Below are 13658 nucleotides of genomic sequence, written 5' to 3' on the forward strand. Positions count from 1 at the left end.
TGTTTTAGTTCTTTGCAGAATTATACTTTCTTGGTTAATTTTTCTCTGTTAAGTTTAATGTTCTTGTCAGTGTGATTTAACTAAAATCACAACAAAAACAAAACTCAGAAATCCTCGTAATTGTACTTATCACACAGTATGTTAGGTATACTTAATCTAAAATAACATAATTAAATTCCATTTTAGTCCTAGATTTGGAAATATTGTCTTTGGTTTTTGAGTCTTCAAATGTCAAATTTTATTTGCTACCCCAAAATGTGTTATCTTTTAATAGTTTTAAGAATGACATGAAAAAGACTTGTTAAATTGTGTCCAAACAGACCAAATAAAACTTAATCGTTCATGGACTGCTACGGGCTCTTTTTGCACCTTGCCCAGTTAGAACAGAACAATTTCATAATGCTAACGACATTGGATAACACACAAAGTTGAGTTGCTTATTATATTATATCAACTTATTAAGGTACGTAGAATGATGTATAAGCCAGCAAACTGTGGATAGTACGTACGTCTACAACCCATTACATATAATATTATACACTCTTGGACGTTCAAATAATATTATGTCTATTCGTCGACAGACATTTTGAGAACTCCATAAGGTGTTGAATTCATGAGACCAACGCCAAAAGAGCGTTGATTGTAACAGTTCACGTTGTCCCCAATGCTTACTCCTAGTATACCGCAATACCTTTCGAAGAAGCCAATCCTACTTTTGACCCTGTTATCTTCACCATGGCCGCATTCGAGCCCTCCGTTGATTATGTTAGTGATCACACCATAGCCCGGAAGTCGATTGGCTGCCACATCAGCCGGTGTTGGTGTCCACTCGCCCACAATAACGGCATGGCAAGATGGTTTGTTGTACTGTGGAGTCATCCAAAACCATAGAGCGGTCTGGAATGAAACAACTGCATTTGTTGCGACTAGATTTGGGTTGCTTAACAGGTTCAATCCAAGTACTTGACCAGCTGGTCCGTAATTGTAGTTGCTGATTTTATCATCACAAATTAAAGTGTAGTGAAAAAAATGTTACATGTGTAGTACATTTCAAAAATTACATGATATATATCTTTTAACTTGTACAAAAGAGTCACTTGGTTTTCTAATACGATTCACCATTTGGTCGAGTTATTTTTGTCTATATTGATTTTGTACCTTTTTGACTTTTTTAGAGAAAGAAAGTACTTTTGTCTTTTACTTAATTAAATCCAATTCTTCCATCTTATTACATAATTATAATACAAAAATTAATAAGTGAATTAAGTTAGCAAATGGTTAAGTTATTTTCTCTTGCAGATCAATAATATTTTAAAAATTAACTTATATAAAAGAGTCAGTTGTCTTTCTAATAATTTCAAATATATAATAATTAACAACTTTAAATTATGCTTATGTAATAAAATATTAAATCTAAAGATACAAAGAATAGCATACATGGTTAAGGGATGAGATAAAAAGATCTATTTTTATTTTATTTTTTAATTTGTAGAAGTGTGCTTAATGCTTGTTTTTTTAAGATAATATTTCACAAAATTAAGATGTAAAATTAAAATGAAGCACGTAGTTATATTTTGTTTAGTCTATATGATTACTTCTATAACATTTTGAACATTGGTATGTGCAACCATAATATATATTTTTTTTTAAAAAAGAAAAACTTTTCTAATTTCAAACGCTACATAGTGTTAACTACTTGTGATTCATAGTGAGGTTTTATACATCTCATGTAACAATTGAAACAATGTTATACGTATAATTATGCCTAATATTTATTAAAAAAAAAGGAAAATTTTATTTGATAGTCTTGACAAAAATATTATAATATTAAACTTAAGTATTAAACCTAATGAAATTTATTAATTGGGATAAATTTGACCAACTTAGCTCAAATTTAATTTATGATTTTGTTATTATGAACTCACTCAGATAAACAAACTAAAAATGAAATAGTAGAATAATACACAATGCAACTAAAATAACAAATATAAGAATAAAATCAAGATACGAGTAACATTTCAAACACATTAAGTTTTGGTCAGAGTTTACATTAATTATTATGAATTTTGGGTTTTTATACAAATAATATACATCTATAATTGTATAAATTTAATGGAAGCAACATCTAATTGAGAAAAATAAAATAAAACAAAACAAAACATCACATAATTTATCTTTTATTTTTTAAAATTGAAATCACTCCCAATTTATTACTCATTCACCTTTCAGCAAAGTTGCTCTAGCAAAAAGTTAATTGGATAAAATAAATAGTAGGTAACTATTTGGTACCATGTGTTTTTGCAAAGTATCATCATTTTAGTACTCTGTGTTTACAATAATGCTCATTTGGTACTATATATTTTGAAATCGAACAATTTGGTACCCTGTATTTTGAAATCGTACAAACTTGATACCTTAAACTCAAATTTAATTTTTATAATTTTGCCAATTTAATCAAATTGCTCTTAAGTTTATGAATTTCAAATTTAAATTTAATTACTTAATTACATATAACTGATGATGATCACTACAAGAAAAATTGGTTTTAGAGGCGACTCTATTAGGGGCGACTATATGTCGCCCCTAATATTCTAAAAATCAGGGGCGACACATCATTAGTCGACCCTGATATTGGTCTAAGTCGCCCCTGATGTTGAGAGATTTTCGCCATTTGTGAAAATTATTAGGGGCGACACGTCGCCCTTAATATTATAGCATCAGGGGCGACACATCATTAGTCGCCCCTAATATTGGTATGAGTCGCCCCTGATGTTTTGAGATTTGTGAAAATTATTAGGGGCGACTATATGTCGCCCCTAATATTCTAGAATTAGGGGCGACACATCATTAGTCGCCCCTGATATTGGTAAGAGTCGCCCCTGATGTTTTGAAATTTTTGCTACATGTGAAAATTATTAGGGGCGACTATATGTCGCCCCTAATATTCTAGAATCAGGGGCGACACATCATTAGTCGCCCCTGATATTGGTAAGAGTCGCCCCTGATGTTTTGAAATTTTTGCTACATGTGAAAATTATTAGGGGCGACTATATGTCGCCCCTGATTCTAGAATATTAGGGGCGACACATCATTAGTCGCCCCTGATATTGGTAAGAGTCGCCCCTGATGTTTTGAAATTTTTGCTACTTGTGAAAATTATTAGGGGCGACTATATGTCGCCCCTGATTCTAGAATATTAGGGGCGACACATCATTAGTCGCCTCTGATATTGGTCTGAGTCGCCCCTGATGTTTTGAAATTGTGAAAATTATTAGGGGCGACTATATGTCGCCCCTAATACTCTAGAATCAGGGGCCACACATCATTAGTCGCCCCTGATATTGATCTCAGTCGCCCTTGATATTTTAAAAATTTTGCCACTTGTTAAAATTATTATAGAATATCGCCCCTGATACATTTTATCATTCTCCTCCACTGCATAAAACATAATTACACAGCCATAGACCCTCATTTTCCTCTTTGCCTTATAGTTTCGATTTATTTATTGTCGCAGACCTCACCCTCACTCTCACTCTCGATCTCAGCCGCCGCACCGCCGCTGCACCCTCACCCTCACTCTCGATCTCAGTCTCATCGCCACCGTCGCCGCTGCACCCTCACCCTCACCCTCACTCTCGATCTCAGCCTCACCGCCACCGTCGCTGCACCCTCACCCTCACCCTCACTCTTGATCTCAGCCAGCTGATTGTAGCCGCACCGCCACCGTCCCCGCACCCTCTCCCTCACTCTCACTCACTACTACAAAACTGGGCTTTCCCGACACCCAACCATGACAGTCAACTTTGTTGACTGTCGTAGTTGCTTAGTGTGACTCTACGCCGACAGCTAATAACTGTCACCGTTGCTTTTGACTGTCGTTATTGACCCCAACGCCGACAGTTAATTCGAGACCAATGCCGACAGTTAAAATGTGTCGCTATTGACCCCAACGCCAACAGTTAATTCTAGACCAATGCTAATACTAGATTAAAATTAAAAAGGGGTTTTAGTTTTAATAGCTAAAAACATAAAATGAAATAAATATCAATGATTGAATAACTAAGGATATAACGATATTAAAGAAATAGTCAAGGATTACTCTCCACCTTCAACAATCAATCTATCAACAATGATGAATAATATTCCCTATTCCCAATTAAATTATTAACCCCGCAGATAACACTTAAGCAGTCAATTATCCCAATTTGCCTAATATAATTAATTAAAGCTAAGTGCTCTTAATTAACCCTTTTTACCCAGCAATAAACTCATTACACTTTGTGGAAACAGGTTAATCTAGGCAACAAATTCATTAAGCATGCAATTCATTTAACCTAGGTTCTATTTCTCATCACAATTTGAATACCCGTCACAATACCTTAATTGCAATTTATCACTTTACTTAGAATCCTAAACTATTAGGTGAATAGAAATCCTAAGATGATAGTAGAACAATGCAAAACCTTAATTAGTGGCCATCTAAACAAGATTTTACAAGATCCATGACATTCAAATAGAAAAATAGAAGCAATTTAATATAAGGGAATAAAAAAAATAAAATTCATCAATGCATTCAAGATATCATGTCTAGGGTTTTGAAATAATCCTTAACTATAAAGAAAACTATTCCATAATCATATTTCATATTCATAAACATAAATATTCAATGAAAATAAAAGTGTTTTGAGAATAATGAAAAACTAGATTGAAGAATATAGATGATGATGTTTTTTCCTCCTCCTCTGCTGCTCTAGCCTCTAAAAATCGCAATCCAAAGTTATGATAAAAGTTAACCCTAATCCCTTTTATAGCCCCCAATAATTACATTTAAAATTTAAATTTTAAAGAAAAATTTGTCGCACGGCCGCGGCCACGGGTCATATTCTGGGTCATGTTCGCGCGGAGGTCGCGGCCAGGAGATCATGTTGGCCGCGGCCAATCACTACTACAATCTAGACATCAGGCATCGGTCATGGTAGGTCAGTTCTGCAGAAACCGACTTAATATATGTTCATAAGTCGGTATTCAGGGAACCGACCTATCATGTTAGTTAAAGAGAAGCATGGTAGGTCGGTTTTTAAGGAACCGACCTGCCATGCATAACATAAATTATCATTGATGATTTCTTGTCATAACATAAATTTTTTATGACTATATGTCGTTTTTAATCTTAACAAATAATTATTTGTGACTGAAAGTATTATACAGTAACAATTTGTCCTTGAGCAAAAATATATGTAGTCACAATAAATTATTATTTTTGTTGCTAATACTTTTAGCTACGGACTTTTAAATATACTTTTAGTCACAATTTTTATTGTAATTATGGAAACAATATTATTTATAGTGAAACTTACATATATGCCATCTTAAAATTTTAATTAAAGAGATAATTAATGTAATAATATAATTTCATATGTCATTCTACCTCGATCACTATCTTTTTCTACCAAAATATTTACAGGATTTATACTCTTATTTGCTGGCAATTAAGTTTCAAAAAATTTCACATTCCCACATATTGTAAACTTTCATTCACAATTTCGATTGATTTTATGCTACTCAAGATCAATATTAGTCGATCTACAATTCTATTAAAAAAATTGAGACCAACAATTGATTTATGAGTTGAGAATTTGAATATGAAATTGTCCTTTTTTCAAAATTTTATTCAGGTAACCAGCAATGAGATAAATTATAACCGGTTACAACTTTTTCAAGTTTAAAACTTGTAACAGGTTACAAGTTTAAAACTGGTAACAGTTACAAGTTTAAAACTGGTAACAGTTACAAGTTTAAAACTGGTAACAGGTTACAAGTTTGGGAAAACTTTTTTCTTTTGGTTTTAAAATCGTAACCAGCTACTACTCTTGAACTAAGAAAAAGTTGTAACTAATTACTACTTTTATCGTTGTAATAAAGTAATTGTGATAGGATCTTACATATTTTGGAAGAAAAAAATTCAGATCCAAGATTTAACTATAAATAATATTGTTTCCATGATTACAATAAAATTTGTGACTAAATATATATTTAAAAGTCCGTAGCTAAAAGTATTAGCAACAAAAATAATAATTTATTGTGACTAAATATATTTTTGCTCAAGGACAAATTGTTACTGTATAATACTTTCAGTCACAAATAATTATTTGTTAAGATTAAAAACAACATATAGTCATAAAAAATTTATGTTGTGACAAGAAATCATCAATGATAGAACCGACCTATTATGCAACTTAGTAGGTACTTAGTAGGTCGGTTTTATAAACGGACCTACCATGCTATTTTCTTGATATGTTTTTTTTAAGTATACTAATTATTATTTATTAATTACCTTATATTGTATTTTTGTTAAAATATAATATTATTTACAATTCGAAAAAAAAAACTTAAGAAAACAAAATCAAATCTAAAAAAAATAACCAATTGCTATGGTACCTGGTTGCTTAGTCAGGTGTGAAAACAAAATCAAATCTAAACAAAAGAATCTAAATTAATCGCTATTGTAACTGGTTACACCTAGGTCTAAAAAAAATCCGATATGAATAAAATGAATTAGGCGTCATGGTACCTGGTCATTAAGCATGCAATCTATTTAACCTAGTAAAAACATTACACTTTGTTGAAACAGGTTAATCTAGGCAACAAATTCATTAAGTATGCAATTCGTTTAACCTAGGTTCTATTTCTCATCACAATTAGAATACCCGTCACAATACCTTAATTGCAATTTATCACTTTACTTAGAATCCTAAACTATTAGGTGAATAGAAATCCTAAGATGATAGTAGAACAATGCAAAACCTTAATTAGTGGCCATCTAAACAAGATTTTACAAGATCCATGACATTCAAATAGAAAGATAGAAGCAATTTAATCAGCCTGATCGAAACGAAGATGCACCGTATGTGAATCGACACCTCACAGTGTTTGAATCTCAATGTCGTCCTCTTAGTAAGGGAATTCCCGTGCCCCTCGATGAAAATACTCGGAATAAAGCTGAGTGGTTCATATTGGATAATTCTCCAGAAACTGAAGTGTATTTAGAGTAAGTACATAATTAATATTCATTTTATTCTTTGTTCAATGTACTCCTTAATTAACAATATTGACATTGTTAATTAATTAACAGGGAACACCTAACTGAGGTGCAACAAAGAGATATGGCTGCCAATCATAAATTGATACATAAGAAAGAGTTTCGTTCATGGTTTCATAAGAAGGTAACTTGTACTTAGCAAATTGCATACTACAAATTACATTCTTATTCTAATATATTTCTTTATTATTAGATATATGACTTGCACCAACTTGGGTCATTAGAGCATGCTGATGAATTACTAGCTTTAGCATCTGGGTCAGATCTATTGGCTTACTCCTACCAAGCATGTATAGTGAACGGAGTTCGATTTGTCTCATACAATCGAGATCAAAATCGAATTACACAAAACAGTGGAGTGTGTGTTGCTGGAACAGAAGGTTTTAACTATTACGGGCAACTTGAAGAAATACTCCAGCTGTCTTTTACTGGTTCTTATTCGGTGGTATTATTTCGATGTAAATGGTTCAATACAGATCCGAAAAAAAAGAAAACCATCACTGTAAATAATATTACTAGTATCAATGTTAGCGGTGAATGGTATAAAGATGAACCGTTCATACTAGCTAGTCAAGCAAAACAAGTATTCTACATCGATGATCTCGTTAGAGGACGAGATTGGAAAGTTGTCCAAGAAGTGAATCATCGGCAAGTTTGGGACTTTCCAGATGCTTCAGATATGATTGCTGATGTTGATGTTGTACATGACACCAACTCATCGAATTTTGTTTTGACTGTGGATCTCGGAGAGTTGGTTGTTCAGCAATCTGATGTACCAGCAACACAAGTCAACACGGCCCATCGACCTTCTTTAGTTGTTCAAGAAGATGATGGATTTATTAATGACAATGAAGATGATATGGCAGACAGTGTAGAAGAAGCAGAAGATGAGGATGAATTAATTGTCGACCTTAGTGATGATAATACTGATGATGTGTGCCCGATAGATGTTGATGTAATTAATGAGGATAGTGACTATTCTACTTAGTTTTGTATCTAGTGTTCAATGTATTATACATATTGAGAAATAAAAAGTTCGTTTCCAAATAGCATGTTTCAAATTACCTAATCAATTGAAATAATACTCAATAAATTAATTATAAATAATAATTAAATATTAAAATAGATAGGTTAAATTACTGTCGTGTTAGTAGATGTCAGCAGATGTGGCTAGAGCTCACGGTGGAGACGCTGGCGGTGATCCTCCACCGGATCCTACTAGGATCCCGACTACATGCGACTCAGGTAATTTTTTTGTTATTTTATTTACACATATGTTTATCATGTATATACTAATATTCTATGTATTATTAATAAAAAAAAATACAGGAATCCCAATTAAGAGAAAGGGTCGTGGCGCAGCTATTGGAAAAGATCTAGAGGAGAGGCGGCGTAAAAATGGAAAACCACTGGAAGTAACGTTTTGCCCACGAACGTACAAGGTTGTTGGGAGCGAGCACGCTGCTTTTGTCCGCCTTGTGGGAACCCAAATTAAAACGAAAGTTCCCGGACATTACGGTTCATGGGAATTAGTGCCTCAACAATACAAGGATCAGGTCCTTGCCATAATTCAGGTAAAAATAGTATTAAATATATTTTTTTAAAATTTGTCTTTAATATAGTACATATATTATTAATATGTTTAATTTTCAATTTAGTACTATTATCAAATAGCGGGCCGCGAGGATTTCTTAAAGTGTTTAAATGGTATCGATCGAGAGATGAAAGACCGATACCGCAATAGGAAAACACTAAGACACGAACACTTTGAGAAATACTACAATGGACCGGAGGATTGGGATAAGGTTCTAAACAACCCAACCAATGATGTTAACAAGGAGGAGTGGAAGCAGATTTGTCAGTTATTTACAAGTCCACAATTTATTGCGCGCTCCATAAAGAATAAGGAAAATCGGAAGAAACAAAAGTATTCTACAACACAGGGTACAAAATCGCTGGCAGCCGTCCGTTTTGAAAAAGTAAGTAAAAGATAAAATATTATCAAAATTATGTTATTTTAAATTATATGTTCTCTAACATTTTGGTTATATTTTTTAGACGAACCCGGACCTCATTGAGTCATGGAAGAATTATCATTGGAAGAAATCAAAAAATGATTTCGTGAACGATGATGCTCGCCAAGATTATGTAAGTTTGAATTATATTTTTTAATATTAATAGAGTTATATTTAATGTTAGTGTCTAACATTTTTTGAAAACAGGAAAAACTGAAGGCTGATTTTGAGTTACGAACTCAGCAAACATCCACTGATGCTTCTAATAATGATAGTCCGTCATCAGTTGATCAGGAGGAGGTGCTACAAAAAGTATTAGGCCAAAGGCGTGGACATGAGCGAGGAGTGGGCCGCAAATTGAAGGGGTCGGGGTCGGGGTCGAGGTCATCATCTACCCAACACTCTCACTTCAGCGAGTCTCGAGTTCCTCCTCATCATTCAAGAGAATATATAGAAAATCTGGAGAATAATTTACAGAAATTGACTGATCAAGTTAATTTCTTAACTCAATATTTTGTACCTCCATTTCGTCCACCAAACGTTCAGATGCCGCATGTGCCTGATAGTGACAATACTTCTAGGGCTTCGTCTTCTCAACCTCCAGCTCCAACTCATCCTTCTATGTACGGGGCAGCGCCGTCTTATCATATGGTACCTCCATATATGTACGGAACAACACCTTATCCGTGTCCGATTCCACCGTCCTCCCAGCCATCGTATCCCTACATGTATGGAGCTGGATCGTCTACATTACCTCCCCAATATCCTTGGCCGATGCCGCCACCGCCACCGCAGCAATCACAACCACCGCAACAACCACAACAAGAAGACAATAGGGAGGAGGACGAGGCAACTGACTTAGGAGACTAAGTTTATATTTTTATTAATTATTGTTTAATTTTATAAATATTTGTTATGTTAATGTATTATGAATATTTACAATTGTTATTTTAATATACTAATTTAAATATTTAATATAATATTTTTATATTTAATTAATTAAATTTTAAATAAATATTTCGATAAATAATTATTTAAAATTTTATTTAATTAATTTTATTATTTTTTTTATATAAATAGAGTAGTATTAGGGGCGACATTGTCGCCCCTGGTAATATGCTACGTGTATAATTTGGGGCGACAGAATATAGTATTAGGGGCGACTTGTCGCCCCTAATAATATTTAATTAATTAATTTTTTTATTATTTTTTATAAATAAAGTAGTATTAGGGGCGACATTGTCGCCCCTGATAATAGCCACGTGTACTATTTGGGGGCGACATAGTAAACTATTAGGGGCGACATGTCGCCCCTAATAATATACCACGTGTAAACATATAGTATTAGGAGCGACGTGTCGCCCCTAATACTTAATTATTAGGGGCGACTAATTAAGTATTAGGGGCGACATATCGAAAAAATATTTCAAAATTTTTAATTTTTTGTGGCGAAATTTCAACTTTTAGGGGCGACTATGTCGCCCCTAATATTTGAATATCAGGGGCGACCCTATAGTCGCCCCTAATGTACCCTTCAGGGACATTTTTCTACGGGCGACTAATCAGGGGCGACAAGTCGCCCCTGATACGTATTAGGGGCGACTTTTTGGGTTATTAGGGGCGACATGCGTCGCCCCTAAAAGTCATTTTTGTTGTAGTGGATTTGGTCATATTGATAAAATTTTATTTATTAAATCTGAATTTAGGGTACCAAATATGTATGATTTTAAAATATATGGTACTATATGAGAATTATTAAAAAAAGAAAGTACCAAAACGATACTTTATAAAAAGACAGGGTGCTAATTGAGTAAATTCTCTAAAAATATTTGAAAAAAAAAAAACCAATAAAAATATCTTTGAATAAACACTAAATATAGAGTAAACATAAACTAGAAGATCAAAAAATTAAAGTGAGATTTGAATTATAGAGTATAAAATAATACTTGATTAATTAATTCAAGGAAAAAGGCAAAAGTATAAAGATAAAATATTTATAACGACAAAATACTTACTCTTAATTAAAATATATTTTTCACTATAATATCAAATCAAAATAAAATTTGTTAACTTTATAGATTAAACCTAAATTAGAATCTGAGAATTAAAGTATAAAGTATGGAGTAAAATTGATTAATTAATCATTCATTAAGAATATGTAATAATAATGAAACATATTAAAAAGAATAATTGAAAAATATTAATAATGATTACTAGAAAAATAAATAAGTTAAGTATATTAATTTATATCATATTTAAATTAATAGAAGAATTGCTAAGGGGTACGAATGGTGTCTAACACCACAAGATGTGACATATTGTTATTGGTAAAAATTAATATTAGGTCCCACATATTTTAATTTTATAATTATTAGTTAGCGTTATCTAATTATAAAGTGTTATCTCTTGTAACAACGGTGAAACCTTGTGACACTAAAAAAATATCAACACTCTTAAGATAATCGCTTGGCTTAATCATAATCATATTTTTGAAAATATTATTTAATATTTGTTTTTGTATGTTTAACTCAACGGTTTATTTGCTAACAATAAGGAATGAAAACTATTAAAGCCATAAGATTTAAATTATCCAAATATGAAAAACAAAATCATACAAATTATATATAGTGTAAATTCTATTAAGAAATATTTGCTATATCTATTAATTAGAATGTGGTGTATAATAATGTAATATTTGTCAAAAAGAAAAGGATAAACAAATTATAATATTAATATAAATTATAAGTTATTTATACATAATATTTTATATTTTCTAAATAAATATTATTAGCTTGTTTAATATGTCAAAATAACATAAGGGTATTATTATATCTTGGTTATAGTTAGGTTAGTAAATTCCTAGAGAGTAGATAATCACTTACTAACTGATCTGGATGGGTCCACGACCATAGTATAATTGGCCAGGAACACATGGCCATTCCAGGCTAGGTGTACAATAGGAAGCAGTCTGCCCTACTTCGCTAATGAAGCAATATCCCCAGGCATATGGTCCGCCTTCTGCGGTTGCCCATCCACCTATGATTCGTAAACATAATCAACAAATTGATATGTTATATATTTCTCTCTATGATCACTTACAACGTAATCATATAATTATAAATATATTTCGGTAATGGAAAATATATACAAGCAACGCAATCAGTAGAATTGTACCAGTGGTCTCGTGAGAAGTTTGGCCAAAGAACGCGGCGAGCTCTCTTGTGCGAGTTTCAAGAGTGCCAGTAGTTCCAAAGCCAGGAAAATATCTAGCGGCGGTTATGAAGGCGTCGTAGGTGTAGAAGCCATTGCTTTGGCATCGAGGGTCGTTTCGATAGGTAAGCATCTCCTCAAAAAGTGATGGAGTAATGATGTTACTAACATCGTGAGGAGAAACTGGAGGAGGTGGCGTGAAGGGACGAGGTGGCGGCGGTGGTGGTGATGGTGGCGGCGGCGATGGTGATGGTGGCGGCGGTGGAGAAGGAGTTGGACATTGACTTTGACAGTTACCAGGGGCACAGTAGGCGTCGGATTGACCACAGTACCCCCAATTACTACAACAAAAGCCCTTAGCGCACACAGCACCGCCAGCATCTCTTCCACATTGTCCTGCTGCAGAGGCGGAGCTCAAACCTACTAGCAACAATGCATTTATAGTACAGCACAACCACAAGTAATAGTATTTCATTGTTATTTTTCCTATGTTATTACTAGTCTGCTGTCTACTACTACTTTGATAATATCAAGTTTGAATGAAATTATATATAAAGCGATATGAGATGATTACTATTCTACCTAACTCATCCTCCCACGAAGTACTCACCATTCACGTTTTCTTAAAATATTATATGGTGTTGAGGGAACTAATAGCCATGATCAAAATAATAACAATACACGTATAGTGACTTACAATGCTCAAAATAATTTTTCTTTCAATCAAATTGTGTCACTTAGAACCAACTACTTTTGCAAGTAAAAACAAAGAATGCAACTTGCACATTTGTCTTATACTGATTATTTATATATGAAACTATATATAGAAATAATATTGTGTTTTTTTTTATAAAGGTGTAGATAATATTTTTGTAATTGTACCCAGCTACCCACCTTGGAAACAGTGACCAGATTCCTTGAACTGAAGATATAATTGCGGCATGAATCTGTATCGGCTGCAAGGTTGAAAAACCGGAGAAAGAGATCTGGATCCATCGCGATTCTTGTAATTATAAGAAAAAAAATATTTAAAAAAAAGGATTAATAACAGCTAGAGTCCGTTAATTCCTCTTGTATCACATAAGTCTTAATTTTAAATTTTAGATCACATACACCCCAAACTATCATTTAATGTCATCCATTATATATTTGTGTTACTCTATCGGTGTAAGGATAAAATTATAATTTCAAATAATGAAAGAAAAAAGCCAATATATTCACGTCCCAAATATTTATAAGTACATTTTTTTTCTTAAAAATATTTAGTTACTTGTTTATTCTTATACTAGTTACATTTGTTTAGTTTTAATTAGGAAATTTATTAGTTATTTTTA

At 32.8% G+C, this 13658-nt stretch overlaps 3 protein-coding genes across 3 annotated transcripts; 2 read left to right on the forward strand and 1 right to left on the reverse strand.

Moving 5' to 3' along the window:
* Window positions 1-411: 411 nt before the first annotated feature.
* LOC133803115 (endochitinase-like) lies at window positions 412-12833 on the reverse strand. Its single transcript, XM_062241063.1, has 3 exons — window positions 12289-12833; window positions 11997-12150; window positions 412-991 (listed from the first exon to the last, which is right to left on the reverse strand). The coding sequence occupies exons 1-3, from the start codon at window positions 12797-12799 to the stop codon at window positions 568-570; spliced, it is 1089 nt and encodes a 362-aa protein (XP_062097047.1). The 5' UTR covers window positions 12800-12833; the 3' UTR covers window positions 412-567.
* LOC133803123 (uncharacterized) lies at window positions 6886-8111 on the forward strand. The gene is made up of 3 exons (XM_062241075.1): window positions 6886-7048; window positions 7133-7223; window positions 7293-8111. Exons 2-3 carry the CDS (start codon window positions 7164-7166, stop codon window positions 8085-8087), a joined length of 855 nt encoding a protein of 284 aa, XP_062097059.1. The 5' UTR covers window positions 6886-7048; window positions 7133-7163; the 3' UTR covers window positions 8088-8111.
* On the forward strand, window positions 8241-9999 carry LOC133803103 (uncharacterized). Its single transcript, XM_062241053.1, has 5 exons — window positions 8241-8344; window positions 8429-8673; window positions 8758-9078; window positions 9158-9247; window positions 9322-9999. Exons 1-5 carry the CDS (start codon window positions 8254-8256, stop codon window positions 9982-9984), a joined length of 1410 nt encoding a protein of 469 aa, XP_062097037.1. The 5' UTR covers window positions 8241-8253; the 3' UTR covers window positions 9985-9999.
* Window positions 12834-13658: the final 825 nt, after the last annotated feature.

The sequence above is a fragment of the Humulus lupulus genome, chromosome 1 (genome assembly GCF_963169125.1).
Source record: "Humulus lupulus chromosome 1, drHumLupu1.1, whole genome shotgun sequence".
Classification (NCBI taxonomy): Eukaryota; Viridiplantae; Streptophyta; class Magnoliopsida; order Rosales; family Cannabaceae; genus Humulus; species Humulus lupulus.